This window comes from Ambystoma mexicanum, chromosome 6p (genome assembly GCF_040938575.1).
Source record: "Ambystoma mexicanum isolate Mex_15411 chromosome 6p, UKY_AmexF1_1, whole genome shotgun sequence".
NCBI lineage: Eukaryota > Metazoa > Chordata > Amphibia > Caudata > Ambystomatidae > Ambystoma > Ambystoma mexicanum.
The window spans coordinates 320,759,580-320,785,912 of NC_090935.1; the positions used below are offsets into that span (position 1 = coordinate 320,759,580).

General features: G+C 49.6%; 1 protein-coding gene across 1 annotated transcript in view; it reads right to left on the bottom strand.

Annotated features, from left to right (window-relative positions):
• Positions 1-26,333, bottom strand: part of MTMR12 (myotubularin related protein 12) — a 1,529,619-nt gene that overhangs the window by 379,632 nt on the left and 1,123,654 nt on the right. Inside the window, exon 8 of the mRNA XM_069627080.1 lies at positions 8,466-8,541. Within this exon, the coding sequence (XP_069483181.1) occupies positions 8,466-8,541 (76 nt within the window). The remainder of the gene's footprint in view (positions 1-8,465; positions 8,542-26,333) is intronic.

Genomic DNA, 26,333 nt, shown 5'->3' on the forward strand with positions numbered 1-26,333 from the left:
CCAAGGGTTTAGCATCAGGTTAACGATTTTAAGGGTTAGTGGTGGGCTGGGGATCAGCCGACTATTTCCTGTTGGTCTTGCATCACGCAGTGGATGGTGGCAACTGGCTCCCATGGTCATCCAAGCCCCATTACCCAGCATACATGGGGCTTCTCAGATTCCAATATTAAATTCCCCTAAACTGAGAAGCTCCCAACAGATGGGAAAGAAGTGAATATACATTTTTGCACATCTTCCATAGCACCAAAACGTTTACCGTTGAGTTTAAAGTGGGGGTCTCACTTAATACCCCACACTGCCTCCCATATCTACCCCCATTCTAGCACCTCCTCTACCGAAAACAAAGACATTGCTGGTGATTACCCATCCCAGGAACAATTTAGTTTAACTTCCTCCTCTGCTGGGCACCACACAACCACAAACACTCAGCCCCTTACACTCTTCCTTCAGCTGCTGCATGTGAGAGACACTGTGGGAGGGGGAGCTGCAATCTAGGCATTGTGGTTAGTCAGAAGAAGTACATAGACTCTCAGAGGACATTATATACTCTTGTTTATCAAAGTAAAAGTAAAAGACCTAACTATCCCTATGTCTATGGGTCAGCCATGCCTATATTAATAACTAAGGTGCTTGTTTGTCAGTCGTGAATGTCCAAAGAAACAAGCCGCTGTCCAAAACTTCCCTAACTGACTGTACCACTAAAAGAAAACTAACTTAGGACAGGAGAAGGACTCCCTTCTCCTGAGAGTACAGCTAGTACCAGTCTTTAATATACAATTCACAAATAGTCTCTTGTGATTTCTTGTATTAGTTTCTTAAATTCCCTCCTTCTTTCTTCACCTAGAATCCCTTTGGGCTCTTCTCTTAGTCTGTTTACACTTTTGGTCATCAAGATGTTTGTGGCCCTTCTAAGGGAATATGGTTGTCCTGGGTCACTCTAGTTTGTAGCTGGTATAGGTCTGTTGGCCGAGAGCCCTGTGGCTATCGCCAAAACATATCTTCCTTCTCTACACATATTTGACATAGGTAGCTATTACATACCATCCTCCCCTCAGTACCCCCCCCCAGACCAGGTCTGAGAAGCCCAGAAATTAACTTTCAGTGGGACATTTAGTTCACCCCAACTGACCCACCCTTCAAAGCACCCTGCTGATATTGCTGGTTTGAAATTGACGTCATATAAAATTGCCTCGTCGTCAACAGCCTCCATTCGAGGCAGACCCAACCGTAGTGTTCCAAAATAGGAAAAAATGATAGAAATAATTTTGGATGATAACCAAATCAAAAAAAGAACAAATGAGAAAACAAGTTGCGCTGTTGAACAATATGATGCAACATCTTGAAGTATGATAAACCAGAAGCTGCAAGCAGCTTTCGTTAACCTTAACTTCCATTGAAACCACAGTTAACCTACAACAGATTCAGGCGCATTCCGACTTAGGTGCCCCCACTTTGAAACCATATGTAGTCTTGCACACTGCGTAAGCCCCCCCACGGGGGATCTCTCTTACGATCATCCAGAGCCTCGAGTCCAACCAGGGGAGCCGTACAAGGCCACGTGGCCCTCAGTCCCAGCCCACAAAAGCGGCCTCACTAGTATTTCTCAAGTCCGCCAGGATTCCTAGACGCTCCAGGCTATGTCAATCACTCAGGTTGCAGTTCCACCCCCAGGTTTTCCCCAGAAATGCTGAGGAGGTATCCCCTGTTTCATATTTGTTTTCATTCGCCATAAAGCAGGGACCTCGTCCGATCATGGAGGGCTAGGAGACTTAGAGCGGCTGTTTGGGCTGTTCGGGGACAGGCGAGTCCGACCCCCAACTGTAGCTCGCTCGCTACGAGATGTAGGACCACCTACCCGTCTCCAGTCCCTAGGCTTCCTTCTTCTGTCTATCGAGATAGACTGCAGGCCGGGATTTTCATCTGGTGGAGCCTCTTGATCCAGAGCAGATGTCGCAGCAGTCTCCGCCATCAGTTCCCTCGCTTCCATCTCTGAAGAGATTGCGTAGTGTTGATTGCGGAAGGCAAAGAGCAGTTTACAGGGGAACCCCCAGTGATAGCGGACTTTCTGGGACTGAAGCCATGTAGAGACTTTTTGCAGACGACGACAGGCTAAAGTATATAGGGAGAGATTGTGAAATAGTCAAACTGACACACCTCGAAACTGGACAGATTCTGATTTTCTGGCCGCCATCATAATTTAAGTAGTGGACTCTAGTAAGGACGTCCGGGAGAAGATTTCGTCTCTGCTGTACAGAGGAATACACGCAGTGAGTTCTGTCCAGTATCAGGGTGTCAGAGGAGGCTAGACCCAGGAGGTCTCGAAATAGGTCGCTAACATAGTTGGGCAATTCTTGATCGGAGATTTGACGGGGAATGTCAGAATCCAGTTGCCCACGTCGTGTAGCCGAAGAATTCTTCCACCTGATGGAACCCTCTGGCTCCAGAAATGGACAGCCAGAGCGATCAATCAGAGGAAAGAAAGGATACCTGATGAGATCCAGATGACCCAGAAGTAGACACGTGCCGCAGGAGTTGAAACTGCAGAGTATGGGTGGTACGGGTAGTCGAGGACAGGCGTTGGATCTGCAAGTGAGGAGTTAACACAATACAGAAAGTATAACCAACCGCCCTTCTGAACAAGACCCGAAAAATAGTGACAAATTGCAATACGTTCCACAAATTCTGACAACCACCCCCTTTCCCCTATGAGACTAGGGCTTACCGTGTTTTATGCGGATCAACACCGGGGAGAACCAGATGGGACAGGGAAGGGAAGGAAATCCGAAGTCCACGATGCCCAGTCCAAGAAGAACCCAAACACCTATCCCGCCGGCACGAGGACGCCTAAGGCACACTTGTTAGAGTGCGTCGCAAGTTCGAAAAGTTCCAAAGTTCAACAATCCAAAACTCCAAGTGTTCCAAGGTCAAGAATCCAAGTTTCGAAAGTTCCCAAAAGTTCCACAATATTGACCACACGCAGTCCAGGTGAGTGAGGATCCAGAAGACAAAAATGAAGAGCAACCACAACAGAAGGGCGAAGGCTAGAAGTCTGTATGCAGTCCGAGGTCGAAGAACGATGCAGGCAGTAGACGAGAACCAAGCAGTCCAAAATCAAGGCCAGGTAACGGTCCGGGTCGAGGAAACGAGGCAATCAGGTATACAGGAGGAAGCGGGTGGAGGGAAAGGGTTACAGTGACCGGATTTCAAGGGAGCAGGATACAATGGGCTAGGTACGAGGGGCCACTACTCGCAATCAGAAGCACCGATACGAAGTGAAGGCGGAGACTAAGAAGGAGAGGTCACATGACAGCGTTCCGCGGCTTCCAGCGTCGACCGTGGGAAACGCCAAGAGGACGCCAGCGTTGCCATGCCAACTTCCAAGCACCTGGTTGTAGTGTTCTTAAAGGGCCATGCATCCGTTGCTTAGCCCTGCTGGCACGCCTGTACATGACAGGGAATACCTCGAATGCGCACATTATTGTGCCGAGATCTATTTTGGAGGTCCGCCTGTTTAGCCCAGATCTCCTCGAGATGGTCCTCAATCACTCGCACCCGTTCCGAGAGCACCTCCGTGTCATGTGTTAACTCGCAGGTAGTATCCTCCAGGTCATTCACTCTGGTCTCAATACCACTTAAATGGGAGGTAAGTTCTTCCAAAGACCTGGCCAGTGTGTCCTTAGAGGTGGTTATCTCTGTCTTGATGTCTTGAGTGATCTCCTGCTTGAGGGCTCTCAACATATCTTCTAAATCTGACCTAGAGAGAGACATGTCCGCTATAGGGTCTTTAGCAGGGGCCGGGTGAATGTCCACTGATATTGTATGTCCCTGGGGCTTAGGAGTCGCCTGGGATGTCAGGAGAGCTTTTATATCCTGCGCTTGATCTCTCTTTTTAGTTCCCGCCTTGGGCATAGTTGAGGAAGCGAATCTTCAAATGGAGCGTTGTAAGAGAGCAGAGGGTTCGTGGAGTCAATTATTCCCAGAGAAGGCATCAGACATTAAATACTCAGAGAAGGGACCAGTGCTGGGGCGCGTAGTGAAGCGGGGGACCCCCGCAGGAGACACAGTCAGCCGCCGCAGGCAGAGCCCAAGGAGCCCAGCGGCCACGCAGGCGCCCTTGCTCTCCGTATCACAGCGGGCAGAAGCCCAGCGCAGGATCTTCAGGCCTCCCCCTTCCTGATGCAGTGGCTGGGGCTCTCCTCCCCCCCCCAGCGGGCCGGCGACTCACCTCGGGTCCCAAAGTAGCACCGCCACCCTCTCAGGTCCCAGCAGTGTTCCTCCTCCCACCTCCTCCTCTCAAGGGCCGGAGGGCGGAATCTCCCGCTGTAAAATGACGGGACGCCTGATCCAGGAGATCCCTGGCTCTTCAGTTCACTGGTTCCCAATGCAGAGTCTGGAGGTCCGCAACGTTCGTTAATGCAAAAGGGCTCAAGGCGTCTCGGCTCACCTCCACGTCCGTGACCGCTCACTTCATCTGTCCCTCCGCGCCGGCACAGGGCTCAACTCGCTCCTCTTCCGAAGCCCCTGCCATGATAGTCGTAGGGCAGGGAGAATCTCCGTCCAGCTGAGGGCACAAGCGAGCGAACGAAGCCTCTGGGGGGCAACGGAGCTCCGGCCCCACTGCTTCAGTAGTGTTCTAGGCTGCGTCTCGGTCGCTCTTCTCGACGGGAGGCAGGGGGGGGGTCTTCAAAGTCTCCTCACCCCAATGTGGAGGGCCGCAACTCCAGGCATCAAAATCTCCTCCGGCCGTGTAGCGAAATGGTGCGCGTCACCATATTAACTGCAGCAGTCGCCGGGGGAGGGGGTTCCAACTTGCCCCAGCGAATTCACTAGTCTCCCTGCTCCGTTGTTACTCGGAACCGCAACCCATGGGGTCCTGCCAGATTTATCTACGGTCCCATGTGTTTGGGGGCAATACAAATGCGCAAAACTGCCTAAATAACGTTAGGAAGGGGGCCCGTCGGCGGAGCTCACAGCAGACACGTCCTCATCTTGTGCCGCCTAGCCACGCCCCCCCTGTATTTTCTGTGTTTTAACACATCTCATGTAGGCCATGGTATGACCAGTCTTAGGGAGTTCCTCATGGGAATGGGAGTCCTTGCCCCCCTAAGAGGGAGTCTGTCCCGGTGAGGTCCACTTGCCTCTACCCCCAAGAAGGTTATTGATGAGCGGGCTCACCTCCCTAGCCTCACAGGAAGGGGCTCTTCCTTGGGGAGAAGGGACCAACTCCCTCGAATCGTCACAGCTTGCTTCCACCCTGTGCGCGCCATGCCTGGCAGCACGAGGGAAGAGACAAGATTTGTGCCAAGGGACCAACAAGCTGTATAGTCCAGTGAATAAAGGGACATATCTAGCCAAAGGCGTGACAAACATTTGATATTAAGTACTGTAACGTGTAGTATTAACTGCCGACGAGGAAGAGACATGACATCGCTACAAATGTGATGTGAAGGCATCATGAAGCAGACAAAGAAAACAGTAAAGTTTTGCCTTCAAAGTTTTATTCAACCTCAAAATGCAGGGTGGACTAAGGCCTAACTTTTCCTATACAAAGGTGGGATTTCCCTACCTGAAGAAAACTAAGAATAGTCTGTGTGAGGAAGTCCAAAGCAAATGTCTGTCTGTGTCCAAAACCCATACTTGCCCTCACGTCGAACTGTATGCAATGTGTAGTGATGTTAGTATCAACATGAATATTGTTCAAAGTAAAGTTCAGAGCTTGTTCCAGCTCTTGGCTTACAATCAGCTTCCCTTTGCTCAAGTTCAAAACAGTTTACAAAGCATATGGGTTCCCTTCCCCCAAGAGTTTAAATATTCCATCTTTTCAAAACAGGCCAATTCCTTGGGACGCTTCCAAGCTCTTCTAATACCGGTATTTTCCACTAGTTTGCATAGACGGTTCTGTTTCTTGATTTCAAAACACATAAATGTCTTTTGTAGTATACTCTCAAACTTCTTTATGGCTGCTCTTTCAGTGGCTTTTCCATACAAGGGTGCACTCAGTCTAAGCGCAGTTGTCGGACCACACAGTCCACCCATTACATTATTATAGTGTCTTCTCTTGGCTGTTACCAATACTCACTTTCTTATATGATACAGTTCCCTAGAATTCTCTTGGCTTGTTCCAATGCTCGTTTCCTTTATAACACAGTTCTTTGCCTCTCGTAAATTCACAATCTTTCTTTCAATCTGTTCAATATTCACAAGTGTTCCCAACTTGATTTCACTCTGTTTGGTATTCAAAATTGCTTGTAATTGCTTTCATTTAGTTCGGAATTCAAAAAGTACTTTACTTTCACTTCATTCGGAATTCACAGTAATGCTCAGTTTGGTTTAGATCAATTTTCGTTATCTGCTTTACATATCTGCCTGCCAGCCCTGTGTTCCCCCTTCTTGGTACACTCACTGATCAGCGCTTACGGCTTGGCTACAAGGTCCTCAACTGCCACAGACTCTCCTCCTCCCGTGCGGTAACTCGCTCCTTCTCCCGTTGGCTCTCCATGGCCCCGCTCGCCCAAATGCTCCTCCTACAGATTGGGGCTTCCACGACCGCTTTGCCCGGTCACGTCGGCTTCCCCTCCTATGGGCTGCCACAGGCCTCCAACATCCTACAGTTCTGCTTCCCGCTGCATAAACTCTACATCCTTTCTCGGGTCTCGTGCACTCCGCTTGCCACACCGCTGATCCAGAGAGGTCTGCCTGCACCCAGCAGTTTGCATCACTGCTTCCAAAGCAGATGCCAATTTCATAGGGATGTCGGCTTTTAAAGGATCCCACCCACCATGATTAGTTTGGAAAAGACTAGACCGCTCAATATGGAAACGGTAGTCCGGTCTTGCTCTAGTTGTCCTCTTCTCCGTCTCAGTACTAAGTTGAAGTCGGTATGTGTGCTTATTAATAAAATGAGGATGTGCTTCTCTAGTTGGTCTCTTTTTCCTCCGAGTACTGAACTAGTGTTTCATGGGGAATGTGTTACAGACAGAACAGGTAAAGGGCTGACAATAGCCTATGAAGGCTTGTGGGATCGAAGGTTAATTTTGGAAAGGAAATGGGGGATACCATATCTCACCTAAGGACGTCCTATCACCACTCCCCATGCTCTCTTCACTCGGGTGATCCTCCCTTGCATTTCCACCCCCAGGGTCAGGATCCAAGAACGATGGCCTTTCCCTTGCCACCCGAGAGGAGGGCATAGGGGGAAAGAAGGGAAGACGCCCTCAGGTTCCTCAGAGTGTGTACTGCCAATCGCTCTCTGTGACTATATCTAAGATGTCTATTATTCTCAAACTGTGGCATTGGTGTGGATCAGTCTCTTTTTGTGTGCCTATCTGAGTGTGCCCCTTGGTGGTTTCCAGTATTTGAGACCATGTCACTTGTGGTGGAGTGTGTCATATTCTTTTTATTTCTCTGTCTCTCTTCCGTTTTTTGTTGTTGCAATTTCTGCACAAGTTCCCAACTGAAATTCCTTCTCCCAATAGTTATTGCTGCTTCTTGGTCTCCCCCTTATCCATGTGATGTTCGGCCTTTCTTTCTGTGGTTGTCTCTCAGCAGGATATTGTTGTGCCATGAGCGAAATTATGATAGTGGGCTGGTTATTATGTTTGATAGTTTATTTCTCATATACACTGAGATGCTCTCACTGGATGGCTTGCAGTGAGTGAAAGAAGCACCATCTAGTATTCCCTTAGTTTGTGTGCTTTGAGGCCATGTCTATACATGTTTCTCGCATGTTTTTAGGTTGCCTCTGTTAACCCACACCATTAGCTCATTTGTTTTGGGTCTGTACCCATAAAAAAACACAAATGGCCTGAAATGGAAACTAGTGAATGAGTGGCAAGAGACAAAACGTGGCAATAGTTGCTATGTTTCAGAGTGTAAAAGCGGTCACTAACACACTATCTGGAGCATTGCACCCTATACCAAAATTAAATACATACATAGAAATGACAGTTGACTAGTAAGGAAAATAAGGAAGTCAAGGGGAGAGCCTAATACACCTTTATGTTCTACAAAAAAGGTAGCATGCGCCCCTCTCTAGAAAGAATGGGGCATAAAAACCTGTTCTGTGGTTTTTACCCACTTTGAGAGTCCGCAGCCATCGCTTTTTGCTCACTGTACTTTTCACAAAGGAGGAATAACCATTTGCATATCAGTCTTCGTCCTGCCCACGAGGGCAGTCCATCACCGAAATGGCTGGCAAACCTCCTTTGTACCTTTATGTTATACGTTTGAGTGGTATTATTTATATAAAGCATACCTCAGACCCAAGTGTCTATTGTTAAGGTACATAATCGTTCAATATATTGCCAAGGCTAGACAACTGCATTCATCTTTAAAATCCAAACAGAAGTATAACATGAGGAATAAAAATAAAACCATCAACTATTTCATAGTAATTACGTTATAAAAATACAGCATTAGTAGTTGTGTTAACACTTTAAACAAAATCCAAGTTAAAGAATACTTACAGGAATTCCTTTTCCTTTGAATTCTGAGATTTGTTCGTCAGATAATGACACTGGTACAACAAAATATTGTGGCAATCTAGTGAGCAAGCAAAACAACATACACATTAAAATGTGCACTGCTCCAAATTGCAAATACTACCAATGTAAGTCATTAATGTATACAGGAGATAGTTTGCCTTCCTTAATACACGTTCATGATATGCAATGTTTGCTCTAATATCAAAGTTCTCAGGCTTCTACTTCGACTTCAGATATAAAAGTGTAAGTAATTAATACATGTGAGGTTGCGTCCTCAAAAAACAGAAATATTCAAAATGGGAGAGCTGTGACAGTTGGAAGAGGAGGAATGGAGTGACGCACTGAGGATGCATCAAGAGGTTTTTATTTTTAAGACTGCGTGTGGTCCCATTTAAGTAGGCAAACAAGTGGCCAAACCAAACTATCCTGGCCTCCACATCAGAGCTTGATCAATCATGCTAAGGCAATGTCTTAAGCAATAAAGGTGCACAGGAGGGACAAAGCCAAAAAACTGATTGGGGATATGGATCTCACTTTGATCGAATGGTAAATAATTAATGGAAAGAGACATGAATCTAGGAGGCTTTTTACAAAAATTCTGAAATGTGAGGAGCTCTTAAGAATAGAAGACCATAGAACAAACAGAATGGTGGACACAGTTAAATGTAGGAACTTCTGAGAGGCTAGGTGCCCAGGGCTAACCCAAGAAATGAGTTAAGGTGTGTGGTACTTAGGAATAGATTTTGAGATGAGGTCACATACAGAATGGTGAATGCAGAGTACAATGTGTCTGTATAGATTGAGAGAGTCCTTGATTTGACTTATCAGGAGGGGAAGGAAAAGATATCTAGGATAGGATAGAGGACTCCGTGCTATTTGGCAATGCTTGTGGCATGGGGGGAGGATACACAGTTTGTGGTGGGGGTGTTTGTTGTGGAGGTGGAATAATATCGAATAATGTTTGGCAATAATTATGTTCATGGTCATGTTCTTTATGCTCATCTGAAACAACCAATTAGGAAATGCCAAACAAAATCAAATATTTAATATTTTCCTTCTCCTTGACTGTGCTTTTCCTTTCTGAATCATGTATGTGCATTCAAGGATATATCCACAGTCTTCCCTTGGAAATGTATGGTGTACTGGTCATTTTATCCTACAGGTACAATATGTTAGAGCTGCAGGCTTACCCATATTAGTGTTAAAGTACACTGTAAGGTACATTTTATTGTTATAGTTAACTTCCTACGGCCAACTTGAGTCAGCCCAATCTCCAGCTGAAGGCCACAAGAGACACCTCTGGGAAAACCAATCAGAAAGAAATTGCCTCATCCCAGCAACACCAGGGACAAGAGAGACCAACCACTGATTTACTAGGCTAATAGGTGACGAGAGCATGTGAAATCACAGCTGAACTTTCTAGCAGCATCCATTCAAGCCCAGTGCGTGGTGGAACAGTAAAGGGAAAATACGAGCCGATGACCAGCCTCTTTGCCTACGAGCCTTTGCTTTTGCCTTCCTCCCTGTGGCATTTGCGAGTATCCCTTCCTTGCTAATTACTGTGCTCTCTTCACACTGTTGTACCAACCTATAACGCATTTCCTCCTGCTGCTCCTCGTACTCACCTCTCTGTATACTTTCTCCAATCATGCTACAACCTCCTCTTCCTATCCTTATCATAAAACTCACTACACCATCTCTCTTTCACCTACTACCAACAAAGCTGACAAGCAAATCATACCTCCCATAACATATATAAACCTAGCCTCGCTTCTCAACTTCTCTACATCCTTACCACATCAACTGAACACTGCACTCTGGAATGATCGGTCTGTACCCAACAAAACCCCCTTTATCACAGACTACTTTCATACCAGCTCTCCTCGCCTGGATCTCCTTGCCATCACTGATACATAGATTTCTCCATCTGATGCTGTCACCCTGGTGGCCCTATATCGCTCCAAACTATCCTTCATTCACTCTGCTCTTCTGACTGGCAGAGGTGGATATGTCGGGCACCTACCCTCTTCTGACCTCAAATCCTCACAAATCTTTAATGCCACATACTCTCTTACCTCTTTTGAATTCACCATCTCTACTATTGCTCTGCCTCACTCAGTTAATATAATCTCAATTTATAGTTTTCTGGTCCCACTAGACCATTCTTTGATGAACTTCTTTATTCCCTTTCCCCTAAACATCCCCTCATTATCTTAGTTGACCTTAACCTTCCCTCTCCAAACACTTCTCAGAAATGTGAACTTCAGTCTTTTTTCCAGACCACGCTATCCATAACATACCAACCTCTGGATCTCTTATTCATCATCGCCACTCTCTCAGCCACTAATAATACGGTTACACCATCCCTATCTGATCACTAAATTGCTCCCACCACCATCTTCTTTCCACCCTGTAGCCACTCCTCACCACTGGCCCCCTATTAAGAAATATGTAAACCTTCTGCCATTCCTCCCTTTCTCTCTGACCTACAGTGTCACTTTCCTCCTTCACACCAATCCGCACTTTAGGACTCCTTCTCCAAATTGATGTGGAGTCTGGACTCTGACGGAGAACAACGTCCGCTGGTTGTCAACTCGTTGGCATGAGCTCCTTAACCCATGAGGGATGCGTCCGTCACGATCGTCACCTCCAGCCATGGTTGCCAAAATGGAGAACCCTTCATCAGATTGCCTTTGACGGCCCACCATAGAAGATCCTGGGCGACCGAGGGCGGAATCTGATCGGGATCCGACATCCTGCCGGAGAACTGCGACCACTGCATCTTGAGAGCCCACTGCAGAGATCTCATCCGCAGCCTTGCCTCTGGCACCAGGAAAATGCAGGATGCTATGACGCCGAGCAACCTCAAGAACTCAACGCCGAACTCGAACGCCGGGAGACTCTGGGCATGTTGAAACTTGACCACCATGAGCAGTATGTGATGAGCCCTCACCTGGGGAGGCAAACACTGCCCCAGGGATGCGTCGAGCACTGTTCCGATGTATTGGAGCCGCTGGGTAGGTGTCAAATGGGACTTCTTTAAATTGAGGGAGAACCCCAGTTTGTGGAAGGAGTGGCAGGTGACGGACAGATGATCCAGGGCTTGCTCGGGAGAGCGCGCTTTGATCAACCAATCGTCCGGGTAGGAGTAGACGTGAACCCCCCCTTTCCTGAGATACGCTGCCACCACCACCACCATCAGTTTGGTGAAGACCCTCGGGCGGAGGTCAATCTGAACGGCAGGACCCAAAACTGAAAATGCGAGTCGCGAACCTCAGGTACTTCCTGTGCTTGGGATGAATCGCCACATGAAAGTAAGCATCCTTGAGGTCGAGAGACACCAACCAATCCCGAAGTTGAAGGGCCTGGAGGACTTGAGAAAGAGTTACCATCTTGAGCTTGTCCTTTCTGAGGAGCTTGTTCAACCAACGCAAGTCTGTGATGGGTCTCAATCCCCCGTCCTTTTTCGGGATAAAAAATAAGGGGAATACCATCCCTTGTTCCTCTCCGCTACAGGCACCAGTTCTATGGCGCCTTTCTCCAGCAGGGATAGGATTTCCTGTGCAAGGAGCGGTCCGGACGCTTCAAAGAGAGCTTTCCCGGTGGATTGTCATGAGGCCTCTGCCGAAAGGGAAGACCGTAGCCGTGGGCTATGATCTCCAGAACCCACACATCTGAAGTAATGGCTCGCCATTCTCCAAGATGCTGCGCAAGTCTGACCCCAACCGGTGAACCATGGTACATGGCCTCTTGACTGAGCAGACGCGGCTGCGGCAGTGCCTGAGAGCAAAGAGGCAACTGCCCGAGCAGCTTTGGCACCTCGAGTACCTTGCTTTCCACCTCTGGTATTCCTACGGTGGCCCCTTTCACTGGCAGCTCCTCTCGATCTACCAAAGGTAGAGTAGTACCGAAAGGAACCTACCCTCCATTGCCGTCCCCTAGGACGAAAAGGCAGAGGTTGACGGACTGCAGCGCTCAAAGACTTTGCTGCAGCTTTGGAGGTCTGCAACCTCTCAAGGCTCTCCGTCAGCCTTGCTGCCAAACAGATGGACCCAATCAAAGGGCATGTTGAGAAGCCGGGATTGCACATCAGGAGCAAACCCCGACGTCCGCAACCACGCAAACCTGCGTATCACGGTGGTCGCAGCCATGGACCGGCTGACACAGTCTGCCATGTCCAGACCCGACTGAACGGATTCACACATGGCATCCTTGCCATCTTGGACGAGGGCTAGAACCCCATCCCGTTCTTTCCCTTCAGGAATATGCTCAGCTGCCAAAGATGCACAATTCCACAGAGTGTGAGTGAATCTCGCCAAGACACAAACGGAATTGGCTGCCTTCAAAGCCATACCCCCAGATGAAAATTCCTTCTTCGCCCAACCATCAAAGCGCTTATCGTCCCTATCAGGAGGGATGGTAGGGTACGCAGCCTGCTTTGCGGGGGCCGCAGGCACCTACACCACCAAACTCTCCAGAGTAGGGTGCGTGGACAAGTAGCAGGGGTCACTAAAGGCTGGGAGGTATTTTTTCGGAAGCGACTTATTAACTGCCGGGAGACTCTTCGGAGCAGTCCAAGCTGCTGCCACGCTTCTTTGCAAAGCCATGTGAAAAAGCAACATCGGGTCAGTGGGTGGACCTTGGTCCAGGATGTCCGTCAGAACATCCTGATCAAAATCAACAGGTGGAGCAGACCACCCCAAGTATTCAGTCACCCTCGACATGAGACGCCTACATGAGGATTTGGCATGCGTACTAGGCTCAGGCCTGCCAAATTCCACCTCCGGAGAGGTGTCAAGCCCACTGGCGTCATGCAAGGACTGACAGAGTTCTTCCATCTGACTGTGACCAGACAACAGGTCATCAGGGACATCAGGAGGCACAACCCCCTCCTCATCCTTCTTCCACCTCCGAAACATAATCCAAAGGTTGGATAAATCCAATCTGGGCAGAGGAACAGAGAAGGGGGCAAAAAACAGGCCTCACAAACTTACTGAGAGCCTTCCTCAGAGTTTCCACAGCCCACCGGGGCACCTCCGGCAAATCCTCCACAAACAGCGTTGAGGGCGCAGATGGAATCGGACCGAGGCGTCGATGACTTTGACAACTGCTTCGAGGCCGGAGCCCCGAGAGTGTCCTTCGACGTCCTCTGCGCCGATGGCGTTGACGACTTCTTTGAAGCCGAAGCCTCGAGAGTGTCCTTCGACGGCCTCTGCACCGATGGCGTCGACGACTTCTTTGAAGCCAGAGCCTCGAGAGAGTCCCTCGACGAACACGGCGCCGATGCCTTCTTGGAAGGCTTCACAGGTTCCGACGGTCACGATGGCGTCGAGGACCGGGACCTGGATCTGGCACGGCTATGATCAACCTTGTCCGAGCGGGACCTTGATGCCTCCCGATGACCGCGCCGACCGCCCGAGCCCGAAGGCGTGTGAGTGGTGGCCATAGCACATTCCTTGCCGGCTTCTCTCGAAGGCGCGGATGGAACAGTGCCTTGCGATTCGAAAATCGCCATCATCTGCTGACGGAATGCCTCCTATTCGGCCGGCGACGAAGACTTGGTGGGACAAGTCAATCGCCTTCTGGGGGAGTCCTCTGACGAGGACGGGGAAGGCGACCGGTGACGGCGCTTTCGAGAATGCCTAGGAGAGGGAGAGGAATGGCAGGAACCACTCCGAGGCCCCCTGGACATTCGCTGATGCGGAGAGTCGCCACTCGAGTCATCGGTAGAAAGCCCAGCAGATTTCTACTTATGGGGCTTAGACACCCTACCTACCGTTAATTTCTTCTTCTGTTCCCGCAAGGCCTTCGATGTCAGGGACCGGCAGTCATCGCAGTCGTCAGTGGCGTGGCTTTCGCCGAGGCACCAGCGGCAGACCTCGTGCGGGTCCATGATGAACATTTTCGAACCACATTCCTGACATTTTTTTTTTTTTCCAGTAGTTTTTATTGGTATTTATACAGCATTTACTTCCCGATACAACCAGCCCAACCCCTCCTCTTGCACCCCCGCTCATCCCCATTCCTCTGTTGAATCTCGTAGTGTCTTAGCCATCCCGTTTTCAAAATTGTTTTGCTCTACTCGATTTTTTTAAAATCGGTGCCTTTTGTGCTTGGGTTCACCTCAGATCTAGTATTCTCAGATTTTGTGGGCATGTCCCAAATATTGCATGACGTTCTAAGGACTAAACTTCATCTTGCGGGCCTGTCCTTCCCTGCTAACCATAATAGGCTGGCCAGTGGGCAGTCCGCTACTGCCCTGTTCATCCATGCCCAAACCTTTTCCCTGTTTTCCTTGAGCCATTCTCGTATCACTGGGGCTGCTTCGTAGTATCTGTTTATATTTGGCAGGCCCAGCCCTTCTTTATTCCTTCGAGTCATAAGTAGATCTAGAGCCACCCTGGGGAGTTTGTTCCGGCAGATGAATTTAGATATCGTGGTGTTCAGTGCCTTGAAGAATGACTGCGGGACTGGTATCAGGAGGGTCTGAAATGTGTACAATAGTCTTGGGAGGGTCACCATTTTAGCTGTGTTATGCGCCCCAACCAGGAGATGTTGAGGGGGTCCATCTTGTGAAATCAGCCTGTGATTTCTTTAGCATCTCCGGGAAATTAGCCTTATAGTTTGGATACCTTACGGGTCAATTCTACTCCTAGGTACGAGATACTTCCCTTAGCTATTCTGAAGGGGGAGTACCTTGGCATGTCTGCTGATTATTCTTTTGATAATCCTAGCTCCAGCAATTGTGACTTGGTCATGTTTATTTTCAGCCTTGACATCTTCTCTTGTTCCCTTAAGACTGTTACTAAGGCAGGATTGATGTTTCAAATTGCGTGCATATAATTGGCATGTGCTGCCGTTTTGTGTGTCTCACTGCCAAAGGGAATACCTTTTATGTTTTTGTCTTTTCTTTTTTTTTTTTTTAAATGTTTATTTATAGCAAGGCAGTATAGGTTACAAACAGTATCGGATGGCAGTATAACATAGCAAAAGAAAGATTCTGGCTGTGTGTCCTTTTCCCCCCATCATTCCGGTTTTCCCGGGCCAGAGATTCAGTCTATCACCCCCGCCTGGTGTGTACTCTCCCGGTCCCTCAGGGCAAAACGGGCGTTGATTGGTTTGAACGTCATTGCGGGAAATCGCTGATCATAGTCCAGCACTGGGGCCCATACATTCTGGAAGCGGTGCAGAGTCCCTGCTCTCGCTGCGGTGACCTTTTCCGCTATCAAGATGTCCCACAGTTTTCCCCACCAGTGGGCCAGGCAGGGGCCATCCTGCGACTTCCAGAAACGGGCCAGAACTGTCTTGCCCGCCAAGAGGCATTGTCTGAGGAGCTTAGCCCTGTTGCCGGAGCGGGGGTAGATTCCGGGGACCGGGATCCCCAGCAGAATTGTCTCAGGGTCCAGTGGGAGGGCGGAGCCAGTGATTTGTTCAATGGTTGAGAGACACCTGGTCCAGAATTGCTGGATCTTGGGGCACGTCCACCACATGTGAAGGTAAGAGCCTGGCTGAGTGCAGCCTCTCCAACAGGCGGGGTCCACTTGTGGATTCATGTGGTGGAGTCTGAGAGGGGGGTAATACCAACGCAGGGTGAGTTTGTATGCACATTCTTTGTTGGTGACGCAGGTGGAGGAGGAGTGGGTGCGGGACCATATGTCCACCCATGTTTGGTCCTCAATCGGGTGGCCTAGGTCCGCCTCCCACTGGGCCATGCATCGGGTTTTTGCCACCAGGAAATCCCCCAAGAAGCGTCTATATATGGCTGAAGTTCTTCCACTAGCCGGCAGATCCGCGAGAGTTAGCTCCAGAGGAGTCGGGGGGCGAGTTGCCGCTTGGAGGGTCCGGGGGTGCGAACACCAGTGGCGGAGCTGGCAGTACGTGAATCTGTCCCTCTCTTGAAGCCGAAATGTCTCCTTGCACTGTTCGAAGGTCCGGGGTTTGTTTTCCGAGTACATCTGCCCCAGGGTTTCAAGGCCCCCGTCTATCCAATTCTGGAAGTTGCGGGGATGAGTTCCCGGGGAGAAGTTGGGATTGTGGAAGATCGGCGAGAGGGGGCTCTGGCCCCTCGGGATTCCTTTCTGCTTTAGAGCCCAGTCCCAGGAGCTTAGGGTCTGCTTCGTTGTCAGTAGGACGTCCTTCCAACGCGCCCTGAGGGAGGGTTGGATGTGAGGGAGGAACCGGAGGAGGAGCGGAAGCTGGGCTTGCTCCAGTTCCACCCATCTGGGGCGGGCTGTGCTCGACTGCCAGGCGTGTATGTGTGATAGTTGCACCGCTGCGCTATAGGCCTGCAGGTCCGGGACCCCCAGGCCTCCTAGCCTGGCGTTACCAATCAGGGTCTTGTGGGGGATCCTGGCCTTTTTGCCTTTCCATATGAATTTCGATATCTTCCTCTGTAAGTGGTGGAGGGTCTGGGCCGGGAAAGGCACCGATAGGGACGAGCAGGCATAGAGGAACCTAGGGAGCAAGTTCATTTTGACGGCTGTAATCCGGCCCATTAGTGAGATCTCTTGCGTGGTCCAGCGCTTCAGGTCTCCCTCCAGCTCCCTGATCAGTTTGGGAAAGTTCGCCTGATAGGTCTCCCTTGGGTTCGCCGGGATGAAAACTCCTAGGTAGGGGATCGAGTGGTCCCGCCATTCGATCGGGCATAGACCCGTTAACGCCTCTTTTTCCTCTGGGCGGAGGCCGATTCCCAGGGCCACTGATTTGGCGAAGTTAACAGTAAAGCCGGTAACCTCCCCCAATTTCTTTATTTCGGCCAGGGCGTGCTTCGCTGAGGTACTGGCTTCTGTGAGTGTATTCCTGACATTTTTTAAAGCCTGACTTCGGGATAGAAGAAGACAAAGACATTGTTTTCGAAGTAGAAGAACAGAGCGCGTCGAGATTCCGAGCAAACACGTTTGCGGAAAAAACGTAACTGAGGCTACGGGCACCATGCGTCCTATATATAACATCTGGTGACGTCGACCCTCGATGGAGGTCCTCGAGGAACAATGTATCGACGTCATTGACGCAGGAAGCCTACGCAGAAAAATCCCCCAAAGCAGCAGAGCTGTGGTCATTACCTGTCATAGATGTGAAATACGTCGGAGGACACAATCCCCTCGAATTAAGACTTTTCACATAAAAATACAATTAAAACTTAAGATAGATTTCTGAACCCTGACCTGGTGGGCAGAGGTTCAGAATGCCAGCCTCCTTTCTTGGGACGGGGTAACCTTCTGGACAAGCCATATCAATCAAAGTAGCATTGGCAGTGATCAAGACTAGGTCTCATGAGGGATGAGGGTGATCGAAAGTTCACAATGAGCATACACAGAAAACACCACAAATGACTCTCAGTCAGTTGTATATATCACAAATACATATACATTTATTAAAGGCCTTTTAAATCAAACACAAGATGAATCCACAGCAATATTAACAATTCTAACACAACCTTATTCTAGTGAACATATATACATTAACTATTGGCCTAAAGCAATATTAAACAAGTAAGGATCCTCAACCTGTAACAGAAGTGGGTCAGACAGTGCAAATATATTTTAGGCAATTCTTCAGGAGTTGCAACCCTAATAGGTAGTCGAATCCCTACAAAGTGTGGAGCCTTGTGCTCAAAAGTACGCATAGCCCGGCAGCTCTCGATCGTACGTAAAAGTACAAAACGGATCTCTTCAAAAGGCTGTAGTGCTCAGGAAGAGGGGTAAGGCGATGAAGAATAGAGTTCCACTTTTCGAGGAGGATCTCCACAAGGGCGTAGAGCTATTTCCAGGAATCGAGAATAGGATGATAGTTCAGACTATCCCATCAAAGGTGAATGGCCCTTGGGGGACAATCGCACATAAAAGGCTATGGATGCGCCAGGGGCCACCGGTAAGTGTTTCAAGTACTTGCCGACCCTCGACGCAGTGCAGACCAAACTTCACCAGTATAGTCCAGTTCACTCACAGGTTCGAGTCCAGCAGTTGCGCGTCTCTCCGGCTTTCGCGTTGCGGGATCTCAGTTTGTGGCAGGACAGTGGCCTTTTCTCTGCTCTGGGGAAGGGATCGGGCCAGTTCCACTGCAGGTCATCTTAGGGCACAGGAGGGCACAGCAGCAAGGCACCCACAAAGCTAGTCATCACAAGGGGCGACACAGGTACCACGTAGGCTTGGGTACAGGCAGATTCTCTCAATTCCAGACCTAGGAATGCTAGGTGTACGAAACACGGCAGGAGAGTGCCTTCTACCAAGAGCTTACGGTTCCCAAAGTCCCAAGTCAAACACAAGACAGAAGTGGATCCAGAGCAAAGGTCCCGTACGAGCTGGTCAGTTCACTGAGCGGTCCAGGAACACTTCCGAGGGGGCTTGTTTGCAGGTTAAGCAGGAGGTGCCAAAAGTAGTTAGTCCCACTACTCCAACGGGTCGACGCGCCCTTGCAGGCCTTCTGTAAACAATGAGAAACAGGTGCTCCGAGGGGTCAACAGCGGGGTCAGGGCGCCAAACCTTCCAGCGGGTCACCAGCAGTTCCACGGATCTGTTTCTTCAGTTCAGGAAACTTGGCTCCTATACTAATTTTGGTGTGAACTCAGAAGATCGGCGTGGAATAGGTCTTGAGTGCCTTCTCTTATCCAAAGTCTCCCTTGTCCCACAATGAAGAGAAACCAATAGGCGAGCTGCTCACATTAAACCATTCCAGACATGGACCAATCACGGAACATGGTGGTCCCAGTCATCCCAGCACACCAGACATCCTGGATGTGTATTGGAACTAAACCGCTCCAGCCCACATCCTGGGCGCGCGCACACACACACAAGGCATGCAGAAGCCTGCGAAAGGTTCTGCATGCGGTCAGCCTCTCTTCCATCCCTTTCAGGCAAGTGAGGAGATTGTCTTTGCTAATGGCCAATTCTTCCTGTACGGCGCAAGGGGGCCCGCCCTCTTCCTTGTTGTCTGCACTGAGCGTCAACCGCCGGCTCTCCAGAAAACCTTTGCCGGCACTTCCTGAGCTGCAGCAATCTGCTTTCCCTTGTTTCCGGGCATCTGCTTGTCCTCTAACTATGTTTCACCCCTAGGGCTTAGCCAAACTCCTTTGCCCTGCTCGTGGATCAGCAGCTTTACTCTACCAGTGCGTGTGTGGCTCTTTCTCTGTGTGGCTTACACTCTTTCCTTGAGTTAGCTTCTTTTCCCCTGAGGACAGTGCCTCCGCCCCAGCGTTACCTGCTTCTTTGGGCGCTGTGTGGAGGTGTCCTTACTGGCGGCGGGGGAGAGTAGTCGAGGCCCAGCGTCGATGGACCCGGGTGCTCTCCCTCCCTCCCCGGGCTGCTTGCTTACTTCTACTGTTAGTTGCTGGGTCTCCTTTGCAGTGCTTCAGGTGTGTGCCCACTGTTTTGTCTTGTTAGTGGAGGAGGAGCAGGGGACCCTATTCCTGGTAGGACGCTGGATCCTACCAGGAATAAATGGCTACTCTAAAGGAAGATATTAGGAGCTCTTTGAAGGAGGTCAGGGTTGAAATCAACTCCCTGGGACACAGAGTAGATCTGACAGAACAAGGTCTATCTGAACTGGACAAGGAAGTACAACAGAAATCAGAAGTTCTGGAAGAAGTTTGCAACCGCCACACATAACTTAGAAATCCAGGCCGAAGACCTGGAGAATCGCTCCAGACGGTCTAACATTAGTATAAAAGGCCTAGCAGAATCAACCTTGATGAAGACCTGAAAACACTAGCTCAAGCATGCTTTTCAGCATTAGTGGCAGACATGCCCCCAGAGGAGATACGAGTTGACAGAACCCATAGAGTAAGACCGAAGAGAAGCGGCGAGGGATCCAGCTGCACTAGCCTCATAAGAGGTTAAAGCAGGGGTGCACAACTGATTTTGACAGAGGGCCGAAAGTACCTTACATGTGGGCTATCGTGGGCCGAAAAGTAAATGTGGGCGGGGCGGTAGGCGGGGCAGGAGGCTTTTTAAACCCCCAAGTTGTACTAAACACATGGAAAAAGAATGTTTTTGAGGGGTAACGATTTTTATTTGCATTTCAAACTTACATTTTGTACTACACATTTTCCATTGTTATAATTCTATTTAGTTATTGTATCTCGCCTGTTCAATTAACATATATATTTTATTGACCCTAGATTGGACATGCCGTTATTTTGGACTGCTACAGTTTGCTCTTTGGGTTGCCCAAGAGGAGTATGGCATTCATTGAGTCAGGTTTCCTCAAAAAGCCAAAGATGAACATCTCCTAACTGTGCCTGTTTTAGCTTTATTATTGGGTTCACTCTTGGAGTGCAACACTATGCCCCATGGCCCCCTCACCCCCAACCAAACACTATGCCCCAGGGCCCTCTTACCCCCAACCAAACATTATGCCCCATGTCACTCACCCCCAACCAAACACTATGCCCCATGTCCCCCTCACCCCCAAACAAACACTATGCCCCATGTCACTCACCCCCAACCAAACACTATGCCTCATGTCCCCCTCACCCCCAACCAAACACTATGCCCCAGGGCCCCCTCAACCCCAACCAAACACTATGCCCTAGGGCCCCCTCAACCCCAACCAAACACTATGCCCCATGTCACTCACCCCAACCAAACACTATGCCCCATGTCCCCCTCACCCCCAACCAAACACTATGCCCCATGTCCCCCTCACCCCCAACCAAACACTATGCCCCATGTCCCCCTCACCCCCAACCAAACACTATGCCCCATGGCCCCCTCACCCCCAACGAAACACTATGCCCCATGGCCCCCTCACCCCCAACCAAACACTATGCCCCATGGCCCCCTCACCCCCAACCAAACACTATGCCCCATGGCCCCCTCACCCCCAACCAAACACTATGCCCCATGGCCCCCTCACACCCAACCAAACACAATGCCCCATGTCCCTCACCCCTAACCAAACACTATGCCCCATGGCCCCCTTACACCCAACCAAACACTATGCCCCATGGCCCCCTCACCCCCAACCAAACACTATGCCCCATGTCCCTCACCCCCAACCAAACACTATGCCCCATGGCCTCCTCACCCCCAACCAAACCCCCCACCCCATGGCCCCCCCACCCCCAACCAAACCCCCCACCCCCCCCCCAACTCAGCACACACACAAACATGCACCCATACAGACCCGAACCCCCACCCCCCAACTCAGCACACACTCTCAAGCATGCACCCATACAGACCCGAACCTCACCACTCCCAACTCAGCACACACACAAACATGCACCCATAAAGACCCGAAACCCCCCACACCCCTCCCCCCCCAACTCCAAACCCCGTTAAAGAGAGGATTCTCACGGCAGCTAGGAGCCAGTCCAAGATAACGATAAATGGCTCACAGGGGAGCCTGTTTCAGGACCTAGACGCCACCGCGCTTCAGAAAAGAGGGGAGATGGGGCCAGTTACGAGCATCTTAGTGGGGAAAAGAATTCTGTATAAATGGACCTTACCTTTTGGCCTGACGTTCCCTTGAGAAGGGAAACAGAGAGCCACCACCTGTGCGGAGGGTCATGCACTCCTGGGAGCGGAAGAGGGAGTGTCGGAACCCGAGGAACGAAGACGATGGAAAACAGCAACAAAAAGAAAACCGGCCCTGGGAAGGGTCCACCGCGTAAGGAAGGAAGCAAGCTAAATTGAAAGGTCCGCAGGGAGTTAAGAGGAGGGGAGAGGAAAGGAGATTGATCTATGCTACTACTACGTACAAGAAAGGACACGACAAACAGAACTATACAATAGGGGCGCCATACTCAGCAAAGGGAGGGCAAAGAGAACATCACACAAAGGTACACCGGCCTATACCGGGAGGGAGTGAGGCAGCACTTGAAGTTACTAGTTGGTTGACGTAACCACAAAATACCGGGAAAAAATGTGGGCCGGACTCCACCGATTAGGGTGCTGTTTTCAGACACTGTGCCCAAACTGGATGAAGGGGGTGGGGGCGGGGGAGCCACGAAGGCAGAGCCTAAGAAAGCTGGAGGGGTCGGAACCGCGAAAGAGCACAAAATGCAAGAGAAGGAAAGACACCAATGAAATCACTGGAAATATTATCTCATAAGATCAGGGGATTGAACACCCCTGTAAAGATTAAAAAAGGTGGCTCTACAAATGAAGACAGGAAACGCATATTAAGAATGGGAACAGCCATAAACTGTATATACACCAATTTTCACAAATCTATCAGGCAAACGCTATGGAATAAGACGGTGGGGGTCCTAGTGGGTCTGAAGGACTCCCTGGGGGCAAAAGTCCAGAAAACATCAATAGATCCAATGGAAGATTCATCTTCCTGAACGTCCTGATAGAGAAGAAAGTGCTTACGATAGGTACTATATAATCCCCAAACTCAGGTCAAGACAGGTTTTTGCTTCACACCCTAGGGAAATTAGAAAGATTTGCAGAAGGGGAGATCATCTTTATAGGGGACACCAACATTGCGTGGGAGCCCAATAGGGACAGGAGCAGCTAGGACGCAAATAAAGAGCAGCATCCATCGAAAGCATTTAGAGATCGATTGGCAGGCTTTGCAATGAGAGACCTCTGGCGGGAGAAAATGGGGCCGGAATCGGGATACACGTGCTACTTCCACATACATTTAACATTCTCCAGTATCGACTATGCATGGGGCTCCCCGGGTATTCTAGGAGATACACTAGACATCAAAGTAGACCTGATTGCCCTGTCCGATCACGCACCCACGTGGAATCCCCTCGGGGGGCTCAAGACGAAGAGCCCATTATGGACGGGGAGATTTCCAAGCAAAACTATTAGGGATTCGGTGCTACGGGATGCAGTGAGGGACAACATTACAGACTATTTCAAACTGAATGAGGCGCAGGGGGTCCCCCTAGATGCAGTTTGGGATGCCTTCAAAAGCAGTACTAAGGCGGGAGCTAATCTCCCTGGGAGAAGCAAAACGGAGGGAGAAGGATAGGCTGGAACAGGACCTTAAGACGGACTTGGGGGAGGCCCCGAAAGAACTAGAAGAGGGTAGGGAGAGGGTCAGTAGAGTAAAAGAAAACTCAGACAACTTAACCTGTTCAGGACCCTAAGAGCAGAGACGGCCCTTTTGAGTCTTAGGAAGCGCTACTACAGAGCCAATAAAGCGAATAGGATGCTTGCGAGGCTGTTAAATCAACAGAGGGGACAGCCCCACTCAACAAAGCACCCAGCCCGATGGCTACACCGGGAGCTTTTATAAACATATTGCAACAAGCTAAAACATTTTCTCACCAGACCATTCAACTCATTCTGGGGGGGGAGGGCATGCTAAGGTGGTGCTGTTCTAAAAACCCAACAATGATCCCACAATATGCGGATCGTATAGGCCCACTGCGTTATTAAACAGTGATGTGAAAATCTACACAGAGTTTAGCAGAGAGAGTTAAACGGGTACTACCCAGAGTTATCGGGCTAGATCAATCAGGCTTTATCCCTGGGAGGCAAACGTGGGACAATATAAGGAGGGTGAGCCACCTCTTGGAGAAAATTAAAAGGAACCGAATCCCGGCCGCCCCGATTTTTCTCAACTCTGAAAGAACGTTTGATAGGGTGGAGTGGCCCTGCTTATTTCAAGTGATGGAGCGGCTGGGATTTGGGTCCGATTATATACGAATTGGAGAGGTAAAATTATAGAAACCCCTAGATTAGACTAGCAGTAAATGCACACATTTCCGACTCCATAAGAGTAGAGCGGGGAACTAGACAGGGGTGCCCACTTTCCCCTTATTTATATGCCATCTACCTTAAGCCCCTACTGGCCGCAATCAGACAAACCCAAGAAATAAAAGGGGTCCCTTTTGGAGGGGGAGATGCACAAAAAGGCAGTTTATGCGGACAACATGCTCCTGACACTAACAGAACCAGTCTCTTCCATTCCGATCTTAGTCAATATGTTGAGGGAGGGGCTATCAGTGCTGAAAATAAACATGAGCAAATCTGAACTGCTAGAGGTGGGCCTCACCGGGGTGATGACCTCCACTCTTCATAGATGCTCACCCTTTCAGCTGGCAGGTATAACATACCTAGAGATCAAATTAACCAGCAGATTCACAGCACGATACAAGAGTAGTTTCCCAGAGCTACTTCAAAAGACGTGAGCAGACCTGACTAGGGGGTCCCCGCTGTGTATATTGTGGCTGGGACGCATAAACAAAATTAAGAAGGTGACCCTCCCTAGGCTCCTTTTTATGTTCAATCCCTTCCTATAGCGATCCAAATGGAGTTCTTCCGGATGTTGAACTCCATAATCTCCAGCTTACTACAGCAGGGTAAACGTTAGAGGATAGCGCTTGACCTCCTGATGACTTCAAGACAGAGAGGGGGCTTGGGGCTTCCCAACTTAATTAGATACTACGAGGCTGCCCAATTGAGAGTGGTCCAGGAATGGTTCTCGGATAGCACAGACAAAATTTGGATTCGGATGGACAGACCGGTGGCAGGGGCCCGCTAGCTGGGCTCTTGTGGCTGCAGGGGCCAAACAGGCCCCCCAGTGCTAGGCTGAGCAGAGTACCTCAGATCACATGCATTATCTGGGATAGATGGCTCAGAAGGGGACACGTGTCAACCATATGCTCCCCATTTAACCCCATGTTCAATAACCGCGCCTTTTCTCCAGGAATGGAAAGAGGGTTGTTTAGTCAGTGGAAGGAAAGCGGGTGCGGGAAAATCCGTGACATGGTGTGGGAAGGAGAAATAGCTACCTTTGAAGACTGCAAGACACAGATCGGGCTCTCGGAGAAAGATAGGTACAAAAATATCCAGTTGAGGCACCGGCTCTGTCAGAAGGCAATTAGACAGGCAGCAATCAGGCCCCTAACTAAATTTGAGTCCTTTATCACAACGCACTCAGGGGACAAACACTTGGTCTCAGACCTATACTCGATTCTCCTAGAGTGTGCAGATAAAAAGAAGTGGCCCTATCAACAAGCCTGGGAGGGCAGGTCTCCAAAAGTTCCTGGGAGGGGCTGTGGAGGAACATCCCACAGATGACTAGATCCCTACAAAGACGAGACGCATGGAACAAAATGGTGCGTCAATGGCATTATAACCACCCGCAGGCTTCAAAAAATGTAAAATTCCACTTCAGGGGATTGCTGGAGGGGCTGTGAGGGGATTGGAGACTGGGAACATATTTGGTGGGGTTGCCCCAAGATCAAGGAATTCTGGATAGAAGTTCCGGGGCCCTTAAAGGAGATAGCCCCAGAAGTCTGCCTCCTTACTGTAGGAGAGAAATTGTGCAGCCTGAGCAATCTGGAGCAACGGGACACCCCGAAACCATAAAGGAGAGCCCTGATGACTTCAATTATAGCGGCTTGGCAGGTCATTAAAAAATATTGGAAAAGACCCACCGTCACAAATTACCAGGCTACGGAAAATTTTGGACACTCTGGCCTTAGAATGGATTACATATAAGATACAAGGGGACTCCGGAAAGTTTCACAAAGACTGGGGAGAAGTGTTCTCCTTCCTGAAAAGTGACTATGTGCAGCAGTGGTGCCCACAGAATTTGAAGGTCTTGGACATACATTGAGGGGGCTTCAGCACAACCGGTCCAACCCTTCATCTCCAGCGACACAGATGAGCTAATGAGCTATACCTTCTGCAATTAGCATCGGGCTCCACGGAGGAAGGGGGAGGAGGGGCTGCGGCGGGCGATCGAGGGGGAGTTGATACCATTGATAGTGATTTCCTTTCTTCTTTGAAAATGGCGATAAACATACTTTAACATTTTTAAAAAAAAAACAAAAAAGAAACCCCAGCGCACTGTACTGGAAGGTACATTGTACACTGATAAAATTTGCCAAGAAATGGCAACAAAGCGAAAGACTACGGGAAACAAAGTCCCCCAGTACTGAGA